Source organism: Balaenoptera acutorostrata, chromosome 3, assembly GCF_949987535.1.
Source record: "Balaenoptera acutorostrata chromosome 3, mBalAcu1.1, whole genome shotgun sequence".
Lineage (NCBI taxonomy): Eukaryota > Metazoa > Chordata > Mammalia > Artiodactyla > Balaenopteridae > Balaenoptera > Balaenoptera acutorostrata.
This window is the reverse complement of record NC_080066.1, coordinates 168,944,977-168,967,399: the sequence shown is the minus strand read 5'-3', so window position 1 is coordinate 168,967,399 and position 22,423 is coordinate 168,944,977. Positions and strand designations below refer to the sequence as shown.

The window sequence follows — 22,423 nt, the reverse complement described above, 5'->3', positions numbered from 1 at the left end:
AGGCTGACTTCAGGAAACCAGTAAGAGCTAGACTTCAGGCAGGTAAGTGTCCAGAAACCGGTAAGTGCGGTAACAGGGTGGGGAAGGGGGCAGGGGGGAGGGAAGGCAAGATGAAAGAGATTCAACGAAGCAAGCAGGGAAAGACGTGAGAGGGAGAGGGAAAGCTGAATATAGAGACCAGGAAACAGGGTAGATGAAGAGAAGGGCAGCGCTTAGGGTTTCCTGTGCCATGAGGATTAGGGTCATTGCTCAGGCAGAGGGAAGTTCCTGCCCTGGTTCCCTCCCACACCAAGGTACCAGGCCTGCCGGCGCCAGTATGCACCCCACTCCGGGCCAGAGCGGCCTGGGACATTCACAAGCTGCATATTTTACGCAGGATATCATGCGGTAAGTGACACTCCTGATTAACTTCTCTCTTTTCAGTGGGACAAAGTGTCAGATTGAGTCCTGGGCCCCAGATAACAGCTTTATTCCAAGCACCTGGGGAAGATTAGTGCCATTTCTCAGGATAATGTGTCATTGGAGACTCTCATCAGAGAGAACCTATTGGTCTGGAAGCCCCACATCAATTGCACAGGGAGTTGGCCTGCTCCTCAGAAGACAAGCCACAGATGTGCTCCGCCTGTCGCCCAGTTCGTCCCTGGGCATCCTTCCCGAGCACACGCTGCCCAGAGGAGGTAGAGCCAGCATATCCCTCTAAGCCCTCATCCCGAGGCGCACGGTACCTTGAGGTTCCCTCGGTCCAGGGCAGCGGTCAGATGCTTGCGGACCTCAGTCAGCTGGGGCCTGGGGCCTCGGGGACTGGCCCCCTGCCGCAGGGGGTGTTCCTTCAGGAACTGCTCCAGCTTTGATTCCCCGAGGAGGAGTTCTGCCATGTCATCTACAAAGAACACAGTGAGAAGCTAAATGGGGGTGAGGAATGGTCTGTGGGCTGGGAACTCCCCAAGGACCTCAGGACCATCTGACAGTGAATTCTCTTAATTAAGAATGTTCCAGAGTATGAATGCAAAAGGGTGGTAGCTCAAGCATTCATTCCTCTGTCCCGTATTTATTGAACTAGAAAGATGGATACTCGTTAATGTGGACAGAGCTCAAGTTCAGTAGAAAACACAAAGTTGTCTTACGATTTATTCAGCATGATCGCTACAAAACACACAGAACCCAATACTCTGTATTTTTCAGAGACAATGCAGTGAAATCTTCTAGCTCTTTTGTGGTCTACCGCTTTATACCGTGGACATGAGCTGGTAGAAAGTCTTGTGTACTCAGATTCTTAAAACAAGTTTGTGTCAAAATGACCTGAATGCATGCAGTCTGTTTCTGCCTAAAAGTCAAAGCTCTACAGACATGGTATCTGGGGATGTTTGTTTGAAGGTTCTGCTCCTAAGAGTGCATTACTTATACTTGTAACTTTGTTAATGTCTGTGTTGGCTTGTTAATTAGAATAAAAACCTCACTCCAAGAGCAGCTCTTTGGAATCCACACATCCATATTGTTCTGAGTAAACCCAGAACAATTCATACACCAGCTGGAACACAGACTATTTTTTCTGTGAAGGGACAGAACATAATTGTATGAAAGTATAAAAGCAACTTTTAAAGGTCTGGAAGGATATACCTCAAACCCATGGCAGTAGTTACCACTGGGGTACAGGAAGGAGAACCTCAACGGGGGTTACGGGCCAATTAGGCTTTAGCTTTATCTGTAATGTCCTGGCCCTAGAAAGGAGAACAGGTTTGCCCATTATTTGTGTAATCTAAAATTAACTAAAAAAAAATATCACAGAGGACCCACTGAGATTTTGGGAAGTAGGTCTACCGAAGGCCAAGAGCTGTAACAAGAGCCTTTCCAAGTGCTCTGGTCAGTGACCCAAAGCTGCTGAATCTATAGTTCTCAGCAGTGCCTCTGTCTGTGCACTGTGGAGCCGAAAATAATCTTTTACAGATGAGACCGAGGGTCCTGGGAGGAACCAAGCAACACAAAAATAGAGCTGAGTTAGGCTACTGAACACAAGAATTCTTCAGCTGTCCAAGAAGAGAAAGCAATTGCCTACAAGATGCGGAGGACGTCAGGCTTGCCCCGTGGCCGCATCAACACCGAGGGCCGCAAGGCCATGTCGGCACAGAGCCCGGGGATACGGAGCAAAGCCCACGTGGACAGGCCAGCCCAAACAGCAGCTTCCTCCCAGAAGCATGAGTCCTTCCTGAGAATGAAATCCAGCTAATAAAGAAATCCAGGGCTCAGGGATGAAGGACATGTAGGCAGAGGCCTGCAGGCCTACGAGAATTACAAAACAGAACATGACTGTTATAAATTAATACGATGCAAAAACAATAATACGTCAAAAACCGGGAGGAACTTCAGGGGGCCATGCCCTCATCTTTCAAAACACTGTAATATATGTTTAAACAACAAAAACAAACATGACTCCAATCTTCTTAAAGCTTTATTGAGGACTTCCCTGGTGGTCCAGCGGCTAAGACTCCACGATCCCAATGCAGGGGGCCCAGGTTCGATCCCTAGTCACTAGGGAACTAGATCCCGTATGCTGCAACTAAGAGCCCACGTGCCGCAACTAAAAGATCCCACATGTCGCAACTAAGACCCGGTGTGGCCAAATAAATAAATATTTTTTTAAAAAAAGCTTTATTGGACTCTTTAGGAAATGACTGTCACATGGTGAAGCATTTATTTGGAGCTCAACAATTCCTTCGGATTCAGTTTCTTCTTTCCATGAATACTTACTAACACCTTATTTTCTAAATAGTGCACTGCCATCCAATAGAAATATATGCAGGCCATATGTTACTTTAAAATTTGTAGTAGCTATATTAAAAAAGAAAAAAGAAACAGGTGAAGTTAATTTTACTAATATATTTTGTTTAACTCAATATATCCAAAATATTATCAGTTTAACCAGTAATCAGTATTTTTTAAGTTATTGAGATATTTTACATTCTTTTACATATTAATTTTTCTAAATCCATTGTGTACTTTACACTTACAGCACATCTTGATTCAAACCTACCACAATTCAAGGGGTCAATAGGTACATGTGGCTAGTGGCTACTCTACTAAACAGGAATATGATCACTATTTATAAAAGTGTGCCTATTTCTCTTTAAATCTGTCTGTATCCCTACAGAGACATCTAGAATGATTACCACTGGAGGAAACGATAGTAATTTCTGAATGATAATATTTGGGGTAATTTTTAAGCTCTCATCTTTAAAGTTTGAATTATTTATATTGAGCAGAATCATTTAATATTACTTTTAGAAAAAATGAACTCTTCTATAAAAATCGGAAATAAATTTTTAAAAAAAAAATATATATATATCAGGATATTAATAGTGGCTATTTCTGAGTGGTAAGACTATCAGTATACTTTGAATTTCTTTTCTGTATATTTTAAGCTTCCAAAAAATAAAATAAAGTAAAATGGGATTCAGACTCCTAGATTTAAATCTCAGTTTGTTGCTCTGTGACTTTGGCCCTAGGATTTAACCTCAGCATTTTGGGGAGTAATTCTAAGAAAGGCTCTCTGGACACATGAGCTGAGGATTCCTCTCTCCCCATTATTCCACATTATTCCGCATTATTCTGAATTACTCCGCATCATTCCCTGCCCCTCCAGCTCACCTCCCTGCTGCTGATCTTCTGCCCCTGCATCTGGAAATGGCTGCCCGGAGCAGAATCGCCAGGTCAGCAGGCAGAAAGGACAACAGATCAGGACCTCTGCTACCTGCTGCATCTTTCTAGCTGTGGGACCAGGGGCATACTGAAGCATCAATTCCCCCGTTTATAAAATGGGAACAATACTGTGACCATAGCAAGACTGCAGAATGGAGCTAATGAGTTCTTAGTAGGGACTAGGCGGTGACCTGGAGTGACCACACCACTCAGCTGGGCCTTAGAGGATGAGTAGGGTCTGGACTGGCAAACAAGAGAGGGAAGGGTAAACTAGGCTGAGGGAACAGCATGGCATTGGAAAGGTGCAAAGGCAAGCTTCCTTTGCATTGAATAAAGTGGCTGGAGAACAGGGTGTGGTGAGTGAGAAGACCAGCTGGGGTCAGAACTCAGAGACTCACCGGTTCCCCCTCCCCCACCTCCCTACCCAGCCCCATCACCACGGGGTGACGCCCACATCCCTTAGCATAGAACACAGGTCCTGGCCAAGTTCTCCACATGTGCCAGCCAGGTTCACTCCTCCAAGCCTTTGCAAGTCTCTGGGAACACTCTTGGCCGTTACTGATCTCTAAGCGCTGTGGATCTCCTCCCCGACATGCCCCATCCCAAGCCACCCCCAGCTGTCCCAGCAACCTTGAGCACCCCAATCCCTTCTAGACTATAAGGAGAGGCTTAAAGGAAGAACCTGAGTGTCATTTATTTTTGAGTCCCGGGGCCGGGCACAACATCTGGCAAAGAGTGACAATAAATGGTGAATTAACTCGATGACAGGCAGAGGCATTTGGGCTGCACCCTCCAGGGTAGGCCTGTCCCTGCCTGTGGCAGAATCTGCCAGTCGCCCCCTAATATTCATTCTCCCCTTCTTCCTTTAGCATTAGAATGCCCAGGTTTCATCAGTGCACATAGCTTCCCAGGGCCCCTGGGAGCTAGATGCTGCGTGTGACTCAGTTACAGCTGAGGGGATACACACAGCATCTGGACCAGGGCCTTAGCGGGGATGAGCTTGCCGTCCAGTCCCTCTTCATCCCACCCCACCCGCCGGGATGTGGCTGTGCTGATAGATACTGGTCCCTCTTCATCCCACCCTACCCGCCGGGATGTGGCTGTGCTGATAGATACTGGCAACCTGTCCCAGACCACAAGGTGGAAGCCATCTACTGAGGACACAAGGACCCTTGGTCTCTAACAGCCAGGAGCTGCCACAAGCCCTGGGTGCTGCTTATGGTCAACTAGTACACGAGAGAGAAACATTAACTTTTACCTTGTTCTGCTCAAGTCGCTGTTATCCTGACCTTTGTTACAGAGGCCAAACTCGTATCCTAACTAGATCTCCCAAACACAAAACAGGCTTTCAGCTGAGAAACACTGTTTGAGAAGACTTACCAATGCCCATCCCCAAGTTCACTGCTTTCTAAACAGAACTCTGCAGAACCCAACTGAGGGCTTTGGTAGAACCCCTAGACTCTTCACCTCTCCTCTTTCATTGGCTTTTATTTCCTAGGCTTGCAAAGATGTTTATGTAAACAAGGGGCTGCACAGTTGAACAGGAGTGTACAAACCACTCCCTAGTGCTGTGTGGGATTCATGTCCCTTTATGTTCACCGATCTCCTAACACTGGGGCAACGCACCACAGTCTTTTTGTTGTTGTTTGTTTTTTGTTTTGTTGGTTTTTTAAAATTTATTTATTTTTGGCTGCATTGCATCTTCGTTGCTGCGCCAGGGCTTTCTCTAGTTGTGGCGAGTGGGGGCTACTCTTCGTTGTGGTGCATGGGCTTCTCATTGCGGTGGCTTCTCTTGTTGCGGAGCATGGGCTCCAGGCATGCGGGCTTCAGTAGTTGTGGCACACGGGCTCTAAAGCCCAGGCTCAGTAGTTGTGGCGCACGGGCTTAGTTGCTCCGCGGCATGTGGGATCTTCCCAGACCAGGGATCGAACCCGTGTCCCCTGCTCTGGCAGGCAGATTCTTAACCACTGCACCACCAGGGAAGTCCACTCACCAGAGTCTTGATTTAAGACATGAAGAGAGCCTAGTGTTCTCAGAGCAGCGGGGTGGGCCCTGGCAGAGGTTCAGCTGAGAGGAAGAGGCTCTCCTCAGAATTAGGAGACAGAGCCCCTTTTCTCATGGAGGTTCTGGTCTTTCAAGACCATTTAACATGGTGCGGGCTCTAACAAAGATGCATGTAGCTCTGGCTGGGTGGAGGAGACAAAACCTTCAGCAAGAGTGTGACAGGTATATGTTTTCAAGGAGGAAAATGTAGGGAAGGGCATTCTAGGCAGAAGGAACAGAATATGCAAAGGCATGACTCAGACCAGCTGCTTGGGGAAACTCCAAGAGCTGAACCATGAAGGGCGGGGAGAGGGAGAGGAGGTAGTCGGGGGAGTTTCCTGTCAGGTAGGCAAGGATCAGCTCCTCAGTTCTAAAAGGAGCTGCACATTCTGAGTAAAGAGCTTACAATCTAATTTGAAATTTAGCATGGTGGCTACAAAATCATTTTTGAAATTTTTTAAATTTCCAGGCTCTAATTAATCTCCCAAGCAAATTGTTTTCTTGGCCTCCCTTCAAAAAAGGTGACTTCCCTGCCACTCACTCTCCCAACGAGGAGGACAGAAGTCTTAAAAATATCAAGCAGCTCGGGGCTTCCCTGGTGGTGCGGTGGTTAAGAATCTGCGTGCCAATGCAGGGGACACGGGTTCGAGCACTGGTCCAGGAAGATCCCACGTGCTGCGGAGCAACTAAGCCTGTGTGCCACAACTACTGAGCCTGCGCTCTAGAGCCCGTGAGCCGCAACTACTGAGCCCAAGTGCCACAACTACTGAAGCCCGTGCACCTAGAGCCTGTGCTCTGCAACAAAGAGAAGCCACTGCAATGAGAAGCCCGCGCACCACAACAAAGGGTAGCCCCCACTCGCCGCAACTAGAGAAAGCCCGTGCGCAGCAACTAAGACCCAATGCAGCCAAAAATTAATTAATTAATTAATTATTTTAAAAAATCAAGCAGCTCATGCCAGAGAAATTATGCAGAAGCTGTAAGGCTCGTGATGGAGGGGGCTCCACAGGCACTGGCCAAGGACCACACAGCTTCCCAAACAGAATCCACTATCGACAAAAGAAACAGACGTTCCCCCACCCCGCTGTCATGGCCCAACCGTGTGTCCCGCTACATGCCGGGACCATGAGGCATAAGGAAATAAGGCACCTCGGGGCACACAAGGAAATGAATTCCCACTGTATTAAAGAATTAAATATATAAAGAGGATCAAAATGTTAAAAATAGACTTTCACTTCCAGCCAAGACGGACCGAATTTACCCTCCCATCTAAAATAAACACAAAAGCAAGACAGAATATATGAAAAAAAAAGAAAAGCAGTTTTCCAGACATTGTACATCAGGCAAGAGAGGAAAGTGATCCCAGAGAACTGGGTAGCAAACAAGGTGCACCCTACAATTGCCTTGAGAGCTTTCCAGTCGCAACACAGAATCCTGCTCCCGAAAGACTTAAATCTGAGTGTCTCTTCCCCCACTTGCCTATTCACACCCCCAGGCGCAGGGGAGAGCATCTGGACTGCAAAGTGGGGCCGGGGTGTACTTCCCGGGATGGGGAAGCCCAGTAGTACTATGTGAGAAACAGCTTTGGCCTCAGGCAGCCGTGGGCTTGAATCCCTGCTCCTCTGTTTCCTAGCTGTGTGGCACTGGACAAGTTACTTAACCTCTCTGAGCCTTAGTTTCCTCACCTTTCGCTACTGTGAGGCGCTGGGATACTGTCCTGGCGCTGGGATTCAAACCCAGATGGCTCCTGCCCCATCTCCCCAGCAGGTCAGGCACAAACCATGTGGACGTCAGCTTCAAGAGAAGGAGCCCAGCTTCCTTCCCAGCCCTGGCCAAGCCGTGACAGGCAGTTTCTAAGTCCCTCTCCTGCTCCACCTGCTGGGATTCTCAGGTGACCGAAGTGGGGGGGGGGGGAGGGTTAGGGGCCCAGGGGCTGGTTTCAACTTTCCCACGGGCATTTTTGGGGGTTTGAGGTGGCAGAAACCAGCTTCCCCCCCCCGCCGGCAGGGGACTCTGGTCCCCGGTTCATGTCCACAGACAGTCCCATGAGCCTCGCGGCTGGCTCAGTTCTGTGCCCAGGTGGCCCTGGCACGCCCCCACCCAGGGAAGGAGGAGCTATGCCCTTTGCCACTTGAAGTGACTGCTCCTTCCTCACAGCCTTCTCCCTTGTGGGATAAACAGCTGACACCCAGATATTTGATCAGATGGGGAAGAAAAAACTTCGGTTTCTACTCTGTTCAGGGAGTACTTGATATCAATATAAAAAATCTCAACTACTCAGTTTACATGTCAATAGAGAAGCATTAGGTCTATTCAAACCATTCCTGCTGGGGCTCCAATCCAAGAGGAAAAAACAAACCCCTATGGAAGGAGGAACTGGTTTGTCCCCTTTGTTATCCAGCAAAGACAGCCAGGCTCTGCATTTCCCAGTCTCCGTATGAACTCTGAATTTCATCCCCGCGTCTCTCTGGTTTCTTGTAAATCACAGGTACCTTAATGTTTGCAGCACTTGTGACCCTCCTGCCTCCCAAAGAGTGTTGACAAGAAAACAGAGACCATCAGATAGTGTTGGGAGGAGTATAAATCGATAGGAGTGTCTACAGAGGGCAACTCAGCAATACCTACAAAACAATGTTCGTACCTGTACCATCCGACCCAGAAATTCCAGTTTTAGCAAATTCTCCCAAAGAGACACGCACTCTTGAGCACGAAGATGTACGTATAGGGATGTTTAGTTTACTACATGCAGCCCTACTGGTAATGGCAAAGGATAGGAACTACGGCAAGGGGCCTGTTAAATGAATGACAGTACACCCCAGGCAATGAGACAGACTGTGTCCATTAAACAAAGGGAACAGATCTAAACACAGCTCCGTGGTATCCTGGTTGCACAAATGGCCCCAGGTCCTCATGCCTCCCTGAATCCACGTGCTTCGTGGCCTTTCCCATTGACCCTGGGCTTGGCCACGTGCCTTGCTCCAACTGATAGGACGGGAGCAAATCTGATGCACACAGAAGCTCAGAAAAGGGCTTATTCACTTCTACTTCCCTCTTGCTTCTCCACAACCACCATGAGAACATGCTTGGCTGGCCTGGACCTAGGAGGCTGAAAGGTCATGTGCAACAGAGCTGAGCTGTCTCAGGTGAGACCCAGCCAGGTAAGAGCACCCAGCCAAGGGCAGCAGCGTCCCTGAGCTGACCCACGGCTGGCCACCGAGGCAGGAGCAAGCTCTGATAAGCCCACAATCATGAAAAACAATAAAATGTGGTTGTTTTAGGCACTAAGTGTTCCGATGGTTTGTTACAGAATAATGGATAACAACTCAAAGACAGATACAAAATTGGGAGTGCAGTATGTCACTACTGTGTGTAAAAGCCAAAAACCAACAATATACTTTCTTATAAATGTATAGGTACACAGCGTGTTTCTGAAAGGGCCCCCAGGAATGGTCATTTCAGTGGAAGGGAGCAAGAGGACACGGAGATGATGTAAGGAGGCAGCTACTTTCACTATATACTCCTTTGCACTATTAGGTCTTAATAACCATGTACATTCGTTACCTAGAAAGTATTAACTGGTTAATTTAAAATGAAAGAAGATGGCCCGTGTTACAGTGTACTCTGAATCTAGAGCGGCTGGTCTGGGCGCCCACAGAGGGCTTCCCACCACCTACTCCACCATCTCAGAACCATGTGAAGATGTTTTAAGTCTGCAGTTACTACTGAGAAATGATCACCCACTCTCCCTGGGCCGCCAGCCTCTCACTCCAGGCCCTCAGCATCCTTCCAAGGCCGTGTCTCACCAGAGGGTGCCTGGACTTGCTGTGCCTGCCTCCCTTCTCCTGCCAAAGTTCGAGGCATCATCTGAGATGCATTTCAGGGTCCGCTGGGAGAAGCTTCCTCCACTCCCTCCGCCTGAGCTAACCACGTACCTCACAGGGCTCTGCACATACAGGCGCCAGCCAGCCCGCGCCAGGACGTACAGCAGCGAACGAGACAGGAGAGGCCTCTGCCCCCAGGGAGCTTACGTTTCTGGACAGAGGAGACAGAGACAAACCAGAGAAAGGCCAGACAGTGGTAAGAGATGTGCAGAGAACTAAAGCAGGGTGGCGTGACAGTGAGCAAGTGTATGGCTGCTTGAAACTGGGTGGTCAGATCAGAGCAAGAGTCTCCAAGGAGAGGCGTTTGACACGTGAAGGATGTGACAGTCAGCCATGCAAGTGGCTGAGGGAGCAGCATCCTCTCAGCTCACGTAGGGGCCCTAGGTGGGGACACAGCTGGTGTGTTCTAGCAACAGCAAGAAGGCCAGCGTGGCTGGAAAAGAGGGAACAGGTCAAGGTGGGGATAGACAGAGAGGCAGATCATGAACATTCTCATAGACCGAGGTGAGGAGTCTGGCATTCACTCTGAGTGCAATCGGAAGTCTTTGGTTGGGGGCTGGGGGTAAACGGGGGTGTGCAATGATCTGATGCAGGTTTTGGAAAGATCCCTCTGTCTGCTGTGTGGAGAGTGAACTTGGGGTTGGAGCATGGCAGAGGCAAAGGCAGAGCCAGTTAGGTTGTTGTAGTAGTTGGGCGAGAGGTGAGAGACACTTGGACAAGAGGGTAAGTGGTGAGAAATAGCGCAGAGAGGGAGAAATCGTTTGAGTGAGACATAGTTTGGAGATAAAATAAACCACACTAACTAATGGAATGGACTGAAGATATGGCAGACAGAATAGGAGCCACCCCTCACCCCATCAAGACATCTATGTCCTAACTTCTGGAACCTGTGGATATGTCACCTTGCCTGGCAAAGGGGACTTTGCAGATGTGATTAAGTTAAGGATCTTGAAATGGGAGGATTCTCCTGGATTATCTGGGTGGGCACATTGGGCCCCTAGAAGAGGGAGGTAGGAGGGTCAGAGTCAGAGAAGAAGACGTGGTGATGGAAGCAGAGTGAGAGAGACTGGAGGACACTGAACCACCGGCTTTAGAGATGGAGGTGGGGCCACAAGCCAAGGAGTGCGGGCAGCCTGTAGAGGCTGGACAAGGCGAGGACAAAGACTCCTCCCTACAGCCTCCGGAAGGAATGCAGTCCTGTCGATACTTGATTTTAGCCCAGTGAGACCCATTTCCTATTTCTGACCTCCAGAACCGAAAGAAAACAAATCTGTATTGATCTAAGCCAGTAAATCTGCAGTAATTTGTTATAGCAGCAGCAGGAAACCAATGCACGAGGGTTGAGGAAAGGAGAGGATTAAAGGTAAATTCTAGATTTTAGATTGCACAGTGGAGCGGACAGTGGTACCACTTTGCCATGTACTGAGGTGAGGAAGAAAATACCCTAGAGTTCTGTGTTAACCAAGTTAAATGACACTTGATATCCAAGTAGAGAAATCAAGTCAGTGGACGAGGGTCCACATCAAAGCTGGGGGAGACTGAGTGGGAAGGACCAGGAAAGAGAGACTGAGATTAGAAGTTTCCAGAAAGAGGGAGTGGTCAAGTGGGTTCAAAGCAGCTGGAATATCCAGGAAGATAAGAGCATAAATATAACCATTACGTTTGGTAACATGGAGGCAACATGGGGGGTGGGGGGGGAGACCTTAACATGAGAAGGCTCGGGGAAGCCCAGGGGATACAAGCCCAGCCAGGGTGAGCAGAGGAGATGACGATTCTCTGAAGAGCCTTTGCCAAAAGGGAACAGAGAGATGAGGCAGTAATTAGACAGCGATGTAGGGCTAAGGACGGTTCCAATAGGAAGCCTAGGGCATGTGTACATCCCACAGTGCATGGTCCAGGAGAGCCAGACAGAGAGACAGAGAACTGATCCAGGGAGGCAGAGAGTGGACTGCAGAGGCCAATCTGGGAAGGCAAGGACGGAAGGGATTAAGAGCAAAGGGATTCAGGGCTGCAGGCTTTTGGAAGGAACTGAGGCCCCCAAGCAGGGCAGGAGGAAAGCGGGTCAACTCGGGGGAGGAAACGAGCTGGTCTCCTGATTGTTTCTATTTCCTCAACAAAGAATGAGGCAAGGTCATGAGCAAGGGGTGACAGCAAGGCATTCAGAGGATGTACAGGGTCTAAGAAGAGACAAGAACGCGTGCGACAGACATTTTGGAAAGGGGGAACGCAGACCTACTGGAGGAGGGGCAGTGCCTTGGTGAGGTCACTGGTCAGCAGGGGCACGTGGTCAGCAAGGTGAGGGCGTTCCTCAGCCAGACCCACGGGTAGGTAGAGCTGGGCCGAACCAGGGTAGGGACACTGTCACGGAGGAGGATGGGGAAGAAAAGGGCACACACCTTGACTAGAAAATATGGATTGCACGCCCTACACCTGTTTCAAATCTAAGTCAGGTCATGTCACCCCTCCCCTCAAACCGTGCAGTGGCTGCCCCCTCACCCAAAGTGAAAGCCAAGATCCTTGTAACGCATCACCTCAGCGCTGACCTCCACCCTATCGCTCTCACGTCCACGCTCCACCTCCACTGCTCAGCGCACAGCAGGTGTTCCGTACACACTTCTGGAATGAATCAATCAATAAGCATGTCTCCCCTCCACAGACATGGCCCAACCAAGTACCGTAGTCTCTGGAGACGCAGCTCCCTCCGCCGGGGCGCCTGACACACAGTCGGGGCATGATGCTCACTGAGACCAGACCTCCCCGTGTCTACCTCAGGCCCCACTGCTCCCCTTCCACTATCTTTGTTTAAATTGTGACCCAGCTCGGAGGGCCCGGCTACTTGGAACTCTGACTGACAGGCAAAGATGGCGTGAGGCAAAGAGTAAGGAGCTCAAAAGAAGCTGGCAGAAACGACATTCTGGGATCGTCAGGGTCCAGGCCTCGTGCCAAAGCCTCCTCATATCCACGCACAATGCAGAAGCTGAAGGACAGGATGCGAGAGTAAAACGTGGGAACAGAAGACCGTGCTTCCTCTGCGCCGGCAGAGTAGACGAGTACGCTGGACACACACGCACGCACGCACACACGCAAGCACACGCACGCACACACACACGCGCAAGCACACGCACGCACACACACACGTGCACGCACTTCCCCTAGAGAAACCTCGCCTAAGAAAAGACAAGGTAACTTGGAAGTCATGAGCTTGGAGTTGGCCTGACCTGTCCCCAGAGCTCCGCAGGGCAGGAAGTGAGTCTAATGGGCAGGGGGGCTGTTATCAGGCCAGCCCAGAAGGCTCGCAAATGGCTCTCTCAGGAAGCCAGCCCCACACAGGCTTGTTAAACGTACACCCACACAGACTCAGCAAGCTCCTCCTGAAGATCCAAAGCCCCAGTCCAGTCCTTGCCTTGAAGGGGTAGGGTTTGTAGGGAGGCGGGTACCACCAAGTCCTGCACGGTGGTGTACAAAGACCAGCAGGGACACTCAGGAGGGTGTGAGACGCAAGCGAGGTCTGAGGGGCCTGAGGAATTTCTCCAAGTGAGACTCCAGGCAGAAGGGTGACTGCACGCCGCCGGCGTGTGTGCTGGGGCAGGGCGGGGAGGAGGTTGCCACAGGGTGTGGGGTGGCTACGACGGGCCAGGGAGACCCACCTTCCCAGGCCTCCGGGCCCAAGACTCAGTAGGGAGCCGACTGCCTCGGCCTGGTGCCTGGTGGACCAGGGAAGGGAGGGTGGCATTGACTGCAGGTCCCTGGGCTGGGCACCACCCCACCCCTCAGGGGTATCATCTCACCAACTGGACACTCCTCCAAGGCTGGCTAACGTGGGAGAACGCTGCTTCCGAAGCTACAAGAGCCAGAGGGGGCAGTTCCTCAATGGAGCCCGGCCCTGCAGCAAAGGGGCTGAGCCAGCCCGAACGTGAGGAGGAAAGAGGGATAAGGGGGGCAGCGAGGGGACCGGAACCCCTCCCTGGGATGGGCCTCCCAGCAAGTGTCCACCCTGCAGTTGCCCAAGAAACAGGGAGAGAAGGCCACAGGCAGCCAGCCCCAACAGCGATCCATCAGCCCCAGGCGGGCCCAGGCCAGTCACGCTAGGACGACACCAAGAGGCTCAGATGTGCAACCACGCGCGCGGGTGGACACTCCCTCCCCGGTGGCCGCCACAGCCCAGTCCCTCCACCACCCCCAGCCCTGAGCCCAGTCTGCCAAGTCTCTATGTACTGGACTCAGCGATCTTCGCGTTCCAGGCCCTCAGGACAGGGCTGGCACCCAGGAGGTGCTCAGTAGGCGTCTGATGAGTAAACGAATCCAAGTTAACTCCTCCAGAGCACAGGCCAAGTTGTTCGTTGCATAATTAGTTGAGTACCTACTGTGTGCCAGCCATGTGATTGGTGCTTGGGATAGAGCAATGAACAAAAGAACAAAAGGCCGTGCCCTCCTGGGGCAGCCAGCCCAGTGGTCTCATTCATCTGCGTGTCCCCATTACCCATGGCAGCACCCCTACGTCCTACCCCAGCGTCACTGGGTGCTGAATGGGTGGCTGGAAGAGAAGGCCCGAGGCATCTGTCAGACCTGGGCTGAAGCGCTTACTAGTTCTGTGACCCAGCAAACACGGGTGGTTGCCAGCTTCTCAGCACAACAAGAACCCCACCTCCACTAAGCATCTTTGCTATCATTACTATTATTGTTGTCCTGCCCACTTCGTCCACACCCTGTAAAGGACTGAGTATCTGGAACTTTCTACCCTCCTTCCACACACAATACTCCTGATGCAGTGAGGCTGCTTGAGATAATGCTTGTGCTAGAAACTGCATTATCTGATTTGTTCCTCAAAGTAACCTTTGAGATAAAGACTGAGGCTCAGAGAAGCTAAGTAATTCACCCAAGGCCGGATGAGCAGTAAGTGTCGGACCCAGGATTTGAACCCGGATCTAACAGGGCAAAATCCACCGCTTTCTCCTGTACTAGGTTCCTTTCCTCTTTGCTAAAATACCTCCATCCGCCTAAGAGGGTGAACTATTGTCCCACTGCCCAGGACTGAGGGGACTCCGGGACACAGGACTCTCAGCGCTAAGACTGGGAGAGGCCGCCTAAAGCCACGCTCTGCCAGGCCTCACCCGCCACCCTCGGCGCCCAGTAAGCCAGCTGCACCCTGTAGCCTTCAGTGATGCTGTCACTGTTCTCCTCGGGCCGCAGGTGACGCTGTCCCACCACTTGGACAATCATGCCTCAGTGTGGTCCGGGAACTCCCTGCGCCACAATCCCCCGGGTGCTGGTTAACAACCCTGTTCGCTGAACCTGACGCCACCAAGACTTCCCGAAGCAGAAGCTCGGACTCAGCCTGGGACTCCGGGAAGCTTCCTGTGGCTGGTGACCGGCTCGCTCTACTTCTTCTGGTGCAGTGTCCCCACCCCCACCGCCCCGCTCCACAGGAGGTGCTCCTTAAATGCTAAGAATGCTGGCTGAGGGCAGGGGCTTTCAGGCATGCCTGAGGACACAAATCACCGGAGGCTCAATTTTGAAATGCAGATTTCCAGTCCGCATCTTGGACCGAGAATCGCCACCCTAGAGGAGTGGTCTGGCAATCCATAACGTCCGAGCTCCCTTAATTCGGTGCAGCTCAGGGCATGTCCACAGACCGCCAGCACTGGCACAACCTGGGAGCTTAGAAAGGGCGCAGAAGCCTAGGCCCCAACCCAAACAGGCTGCATCAGAACCACCACGTGTGGAGCCCTACAAACCGGGCTCTAATAAGCCGGCTTGGTGATTCTTTGATCTGAAAAGTTTAGAAAAACATTAGTGCAGAATAATGGAACTAGAGGCGTAAGTGGGCCAGAGCCCTATTCTATGAACAGCTCCAAGCCTCGGTCTACTCGTGCCCTGAATGGGAATCACAGCCCCGACCCCACTCCCCACGTGGCTGTTGTGATGATTAACCGGGATCCACGTAAAAGTTCATGCTCAGAATCCAGCACACAGCTGAAGCTCAAGAAATGCTTGTTCATTCTCCTTCCTTACTGGCACTGTTTTAACACCCATGAAGTCGGGAAAACTAAGGTTTCAGTGGTTCAAGTCATGTGCACAAGGTCACTCAGAGGGCAAATGCCTGGGGATTCTGACTCCATGTCTGGCAAGCCCGTGAAAGGACCAAAAAACATCTGTTCTGCCTGGTTCTGGCACCTCCACCACGTGCTGTGCTTGATGAACAGGGACAGACAAACCTGGAGGGTAGCAGGGCCTGAGGCCACAACACTAGGTTTCCTGTGGCTACGGCTGCCCTTTATAGTCTACGTGGCTCTCATCTCACCCGCCTGCCAAACTCTGCTCAGTCTCATCTTGGTGGCTGACGGGGATGGTTTTGAGACGTCTCAGAAGACCTCTTCCTATTTGCAGCAACATGGATGGACTTGGAGGGCATTACGTTAAGTGAAATAAGTCAGACAGAGAAAAGCAAATACTGCATGATATCATTTATATGTGGAATCTAAACAATACAACAGGGGGCTTCCCTGGTGGCGCAGTGGTTAAGAATCCACCTGCCAATGCAGAGGACACGGGTTTGAGCCCTCGTCAGGAAAGATCCCACATGCCGCGGAGCAACTAAGCCCATGTGCCGCAACTAAGCCCATGTTCCACAACTACTGAGCCTGCGCTCTAGAGCCCGTGAGCTGCAACTACTGAGCCCGCAAGCCACAAGTACTGAAGCCCGCGCCCCGCAACAAGAGAAGCCACCGCAATGAGAAGCCCATGCACCGCAACGAACAGTAGCCCCCGCTCACCGCAACTAGAGAAAGCCTGCATGCAGCAATGAAGGCCCAACACAGCCAAAAGTAAATAAATAAATTTATTTAAAAAATAAATAAATAAAATGTTTTTTTAAAAAAGAGAGAAGCAGACTCACAGATACAGAGAACAAACTAGTGATTACCAGGTTGGGGGAGAGGGCAATATAGGAGTGGGGGAGTGGGGGAGTGGGAGGTACTAAGTATTGGGTGAAAGACAGGCTCAAGGATGTACTGTACAACACGAGGAATATAGCCAATATTTGTAATAACTGTAAATGGAAAGTAAATTTTCCAAATTGTATAAAAATTCAAAATTAAGAAGAAAAAGACCTCTTCCCTCTTCCTGGCTCCTCAGATGGGAAGCAATGGCTTTCACACAAGTCAAAGGTCTGGAACCCTCCACCACCTGCCAAGCACGAGGTCACCCAGAGGGGCAGGAATCCGCCCACTTGAGGGCGATGTGAATCAGGAGGAAAGGCCCTTCTGGGTGCAGCGCCTGGTGTAAAGCCGGCCGGCGGCAGGTGCTCTGGGTAAGCGAAGAGGTGCACCAGTTAGAACGCCTTCAGCAGCAAGTAATGACTGAACACCCGACTCAACAAGGCTTCAACAAGAAGGCGTTTATTATCTCAGGTAACAGGAAGTCCAGGGAGGGACCGCTGCAGGCGTGGAGCGTCAGCAGCTCGGCAGCATGGCCAGGCTCTCCCTGTGTCTCCGTGACCCACGGAGCCCCCTCACTCCTGAGCCGAGTGCCTCCTGGCACAAAATGGCTGCAGCTCCACGTCTCAAAAGCATGAACCATTTCCAGGGCAAGAAGAGAGAACGTTCTTCTTCCTTCTTAAGCATGTACGACACTCTTAAGCGTGAAGAAATCCTTCCCAGAAGCCCCCTCCCACAGCAGATGTCTCTGATGTCTCATGGGCTGCAGCTGAGTCACATGCTCATGCCTCAACCAATGACAGGCAAGGGAGTAGACCCTTGGGGCCAAGGCCCACCTACCATAAAACACATGGCACTCAGAGGGGCCGACAGCTGATCACTCAGAGGGGCCCAATTAGGAAGAAGCAAAATGACTGGAGGCGGAGCATGCTGGATGGACAGCCCCACACGTAAACGCCAGTCCCGGCAGCGCAACACTCCGCAGGGACGGGGTCATCACGTGTACCTTGGCCTTCACATCCATTTTGGAAGGCCCTCAGCCTTGCTTCCTGAAAGACCGGTTCCAACCGGTCAGGAGCCTCCCCTGGTGAAAGTCTGCGGGCCACTTCGACACAGCATACCCAGTGCGGGCTAGGAGGCTGGTGGCCCACTAAAGCAGGAGCACGCCCTCCGCCCTTCAGAAGGACCACCACGGTGCGGAGACCAGGCACATGCCCAGCAGACAGTGTGGGGGAGGGGAAGCGGCCCTGAGCGGGGAGGTGGGAGACGCTAGCACCCACCACCATGAGACAGCCCATGCTATCTCTGCTAAGGGCTTACTCTGTGCAGGCCCCGGGCTAAAAGCACTTTCAGGTGCTCTTTGGCTTGTTTTGTTCTGTTCTCATGTGGTCCTTCCAGCCACCTTACCAGTTTAGCACTGTCATTACAGGTTCACGATCCCTCGTCCATAATTTCCAAAATCCAGACCTCTCTACAAACCAAAAGCTGGGTTTTGTTGTTAACTTACTGGGCAATTAAACTGAACCAACGTAAGGTTATTTGGAGTCTATTTATCCCTTTTGCAATGACTGTTGATATGTTTTAATGCAGAAATACTGCTTGTTTTCTCATGAAGCACTGCCACTAACCCCACGGAGAGTGTCACGTAATGTCCAGTATATACACTGCATTCCGAAAAATTCTGCATTCTGAAACACATCTGGCCCCAAGGGTTTCAGAAAAGGAATTCTGGATGTGTGTCCCCACTTTACACATGGGGTTTCTCAAGGCAGAGTAACACTCTGACCCAGGGTCCAGACCTCTGACCCACTCTGCTCACCTCTGCCATCGCCAGCTGGTGGCTTTAAGGAAGACACCTCTCTCTCTGGGCCTGTTCTCTCATCTATAAGATGGGGAGGTTGGACTAGATCAGTGGGTTTCAAATGTGTTTTTTAAAGCACATTAGCCCTCCTTCAAAGGAAACTTTAAGGGAAAATGTAACTGCTCCAGTGAGTGAGGCCTGCCCACCTGGTCACCAGGGTGGTTTCTCGACAGGACAGTGTGAAAACTGCTATCCAATGTGATCTCTCAGGGCCCATCTGGTTCTGACTCTCTGTGGTTGTCTTCTCAGAGGCAAACAGCCTTTTCTGTGGGGGAAGGACAGCTAGGAGGAACCTGAACCAGACCTTGACAGATGGGTAGGCTTCTGATCTGCAGAGAGGACTCTGGAGCCCAACAGCTTGAGCACAGGTGAGAGATGAAAAGCAAGGGGAGCGAGAAGGTTCGGGAGGCCAAACCAGCCAACGGAGGGGGGCGCACCAAGGGGATGGGAGGTCAGGCTGGAAAGGCTGGCTGGCCAAGCGGATGGATGTCGGGAATCCTCCTTCCTCTCCACTCGGAGCCTGAAATTCCTGTGCCCTGGAGGTGGGGGCGGGGGGGCGGCATGGAGGAGGAGCCGAGCGGTCCCAGCCCCACTGTGTGAGCCACAAGGTCACAGTCTTTTTGCCGCGACCACAGCGACCACATGCGCCCCAATGCCTAGCTCAGAGCCACCCATGTGCTACTGTTGAAAAAATGAATCTTCTGGATCCAAAAATCAGGACGTGTGGTCTGCCACAAAGGCATGTCCTTCAGAGGACAGCAGGACAGAGCATTTGAAAGCAGGACGCTGGCCTGGGAAGGCCAGGAGGGAGCGTCTCCTACGTTTCCTTCCCCTGTGTCTGGGGGCTTCCCGAGAGTCCGCTGGACCCCAGGAATGTCCAAAGACGCCATTCCTACACGCCAGGGCCACCTTCTCACCCCGCTGCAGGCTCTCAGTTACACCTCAGCCTTGTTTCCTAAGAAGCCCCTCAGGCGGGCAGAGGGGCCCCCCATCCACCATTACCTCTCCCCGTCTCTGAGAAATCTCCAGGGGCCTGAGCGAACCCAGCCCTCCTCCGAAAGGGGAAGCCACAGTGCCACCCGTGCCCTCCTTCAAACCACAGGAATATCAGCTATTGGCAAAGGCGAGAACCTCACTCTCACGCAAAGGTCTAAGTATATTTCGTAACCAAACTTTGCCCCCCTAAATATTCTTTGTTTCAGGCACCACTTCCCTACCTACCCCTCACCAAGAGGTAATTAAAGTGACCCAAAATCACACCTAACCAGAAGGGCGATGGTCCCTTCAAGGAGACACTATGATTAGGGCCTAATTGTTCCAAGTGAGCTCAGCCACTGAGCCCGTCTGAGACGCTGAGCAGCCTGGGGAAGCGGGGAGAGGCTGACACAGCCTCAGAGTGAGCGGCTGTCTTTCGGGGCAGGTGCACGCTCCAAAAGGCCTGTTCTGTTACTGAAATATGCAGAAGTCTTGACCAGGCACAGCTCAGGTGTGTCATCTCGAGGTCTCCCACACTTTTTCCCAACCAGGTGATATCCAGGACCTGGCCTGCCTTGCCCAGGGTCATGCTGAGTCAGCAGGAGGGAGTGAACACCAGTATTTTGCATATACCAAGTTTAACATATATCAACTCATTTCATCCTCACAGCCACCCTGATGGGTTAGGTATTATTAACCCTATATTACTGATGAGGAAACGCAGGCTCAGAGATGTTAAGTAACTGGCTCAAGGTCACCCAGCCAGCCAGAGGCAGAGTCCGAATTGAAGCCCAGGGGCCAGATCACTGCACTTTCTCACACAGCAGTGAACCTAAGCACCAGGAGGCTAGAGGGTGACCTTCTGGGGAGAGAAGGCAGCTGGGACTGCCCTCCCAGGGCCAGGGCTGACCTGTGAGCCGACAAGAAGCCGATGTGCGGTTCTCCGTGTTCCCCCCTGACCCCTCGGGCGGCCACGCCATCTCCAGGCCAGGGCCCCTCCCACTTCCCTGTGCCCACCAATCCCCTGCAGGTCTGGGGTGGGGTCCGAGAGTCTGCACTCCTCACATGCTCCCAGACGATGCCCATGCTGCCGGACCCCTGACCACACTTGAGGTAGCAAGAGCCTGGGCTTGAGTGGACCCTCCCATGCCCCTTAGCTTGTATGTATTCCCATCCCCACTCTCTTGCTGGAACTCATCAGGGCCTGGCATTTAGCTGCCACACATTTTGGTTCCTTGAGATGGAGGGATTAAAAACAGTGACTGCAGCGGGGTATGAGGCAGAAAAGGAACTTCTGGGCTCTGTTTCCAGCTTGGCATTGGCCCTTTTCTTCCTTATACACCTCTTGGCAAAACTATCTAAACCAATTTATCTCAGGGGAGTCAGGCTGAAGCAGCAGGCTCTGAAAGTGTCCGCTGTTTACCGCCCTCCACGGGGAGGGGCTGCCATGCCCCGAGCACGCAGCTGACGTGCTGAGCAGAGAGGCTCGCTGCAAGTGCAAGCGGGAGCATCCAGAACGAGTGACTCCCCTGCTCAGAACCTTCCCGTGGTTCCCACATCACTCAGAGAAAACCCAGAGCCTTCAGCGTGACCCATGAGGCCCCGTGCCATGTGGCCCTGCCGCCCCTCTGCCCTCACCAGGCTTCTGCCCTTGAAGTCCCCTCCCTGGAACACACTCCACCAACTTAGCTCTTATCTCGGAGGCTGCCTTCCCATCGAGGCCTTCCCCGGCCTCCCATTTAAACCAGCCCCACCCCCATCCCACCCCAAAGCACTCTTCCTTCTTCCCCTCTTTACTCTTCTCATACCACTTTCCACCATCTGACATCCTGTACATTTTACTTCATGATTTTATTTATCTGTCTCCCTGCCCCTTCCCTAATAGAATGTGGGCGTCATAAGGGCAGGGATGTTTGTCTGATGTGGTCACTGGTAGATCCCCAGTGGCTAAAACAGTGACTAGCACATTGGCAAGTACTCAGTATTTGTGGAATGAATGAATGAATAAGTGAATGAATGAAGGGCCTGCCTACTAAGGTGTCAGGCTCTGTGGCTAGCCCTGGGAGTCTTTAGACTCCTTTGAATCTCATAACAACCCCTATAAGGTAAGTCTTTTAATCCTCATTCTAAGATGAAACAACTGAGGCTCCGAGTGGTTAAGTAATTTGACCAAGGTCACAGAGTTAGGAAGTGGCAGGTCCAGGACTCAGGCACTGGTCTGGCTGGTTTCAAAGACTGTGCCCTTTTCTGCCTGTGGTTGCCTTCAAGGTAACTGTCTTAGTATGACAAACACAATATTAACTCGCTGTCCTTATTCTAAACAGCAAATGTTTTAGCTTAGGGATTTTGCCAAATCCGCCCAAAACTTGAGGTCTAGTGCACCCAGGTGGGTCTGGTGCCCCCAAAGCCAGGAGGAAGTCCCACTGCCAGTCAAGGGAGCCCCCATCAGCCAAAGAAAGGGAAAGACCCTCCTACAAGCACTTCTCTGAACCCCAAAGGAAAGCCACAATAATTCTGTTTTGTTTCATCCTTTTTCTTTGCTTTTTTTTTTTTTTTTTTATCTTCCTGAGCAATCTCTTTGACCTTTTCTAGTCTGTGTGACCTTTGGCCATCAATGGCTGCTGCTTACCATGTGGGTTCTGGGGCAGAAATCTCTCTCATGAGTTTCCCCAAACCAAACTTGCACATAGACCCATGGACCACAGTGCCCCATACAACCTGCTCCCCCCGCAAGCCCCATTAATGACTGTGGCTTAGATTCTAGGGACCAAGCCTTGGAAAGGGAGCCAAGCCTAGAGGGGCCGTGAAGGTAAGATCAGCTCAAGCCACTGAAAGCCCAGCTACTCTCTCATTCCAGAGACCACCATAGTTTGAGTTATCCCACCTCCCCTACCCATCATTCTCAGTCACATGATCTTGTCTGTTTTCTTCAAATCACTTCTCACTATCTGAAGCTACCTTGTTTACTATGTCCATATTTGCTTACCATCTGTCTCCTCAGAGGAGGTAAGTGCATGACGGTAGAAGCTTGGTCA

The 22,423-nt window shown here is 51.4% G+C and overlaps 1 protein-coding gene across 6 annotated transcripts in view; it reads right to left on the bottom strand.

Annotated features, from left to right (window-relative positions):
- Nucleotides 1–22,423, bottom strand: part of TTC7B (tetratricopeptide repeat domain 7B) — a 241,342-nt gene that overhangs the window by 216,896 nt on the left and 2,023 nt on the right. For 5 of the 6 annotated variants that reach the window (XM_057542440.1, XM_057542438.1, XM_057542439.1 and 2 more), the window contains exon 2: nt 726–880. In XM_057542440.1, the coding sequence (XP_057398423.1) occupies nt 726–880 (155 nt within the window). Of the gene's footprint in view, nt 1–725; nt 881–22,423 lie in introns of those variants that run through there. The other variant, XM_007180873.2, reaches the window with a different exon arrangement.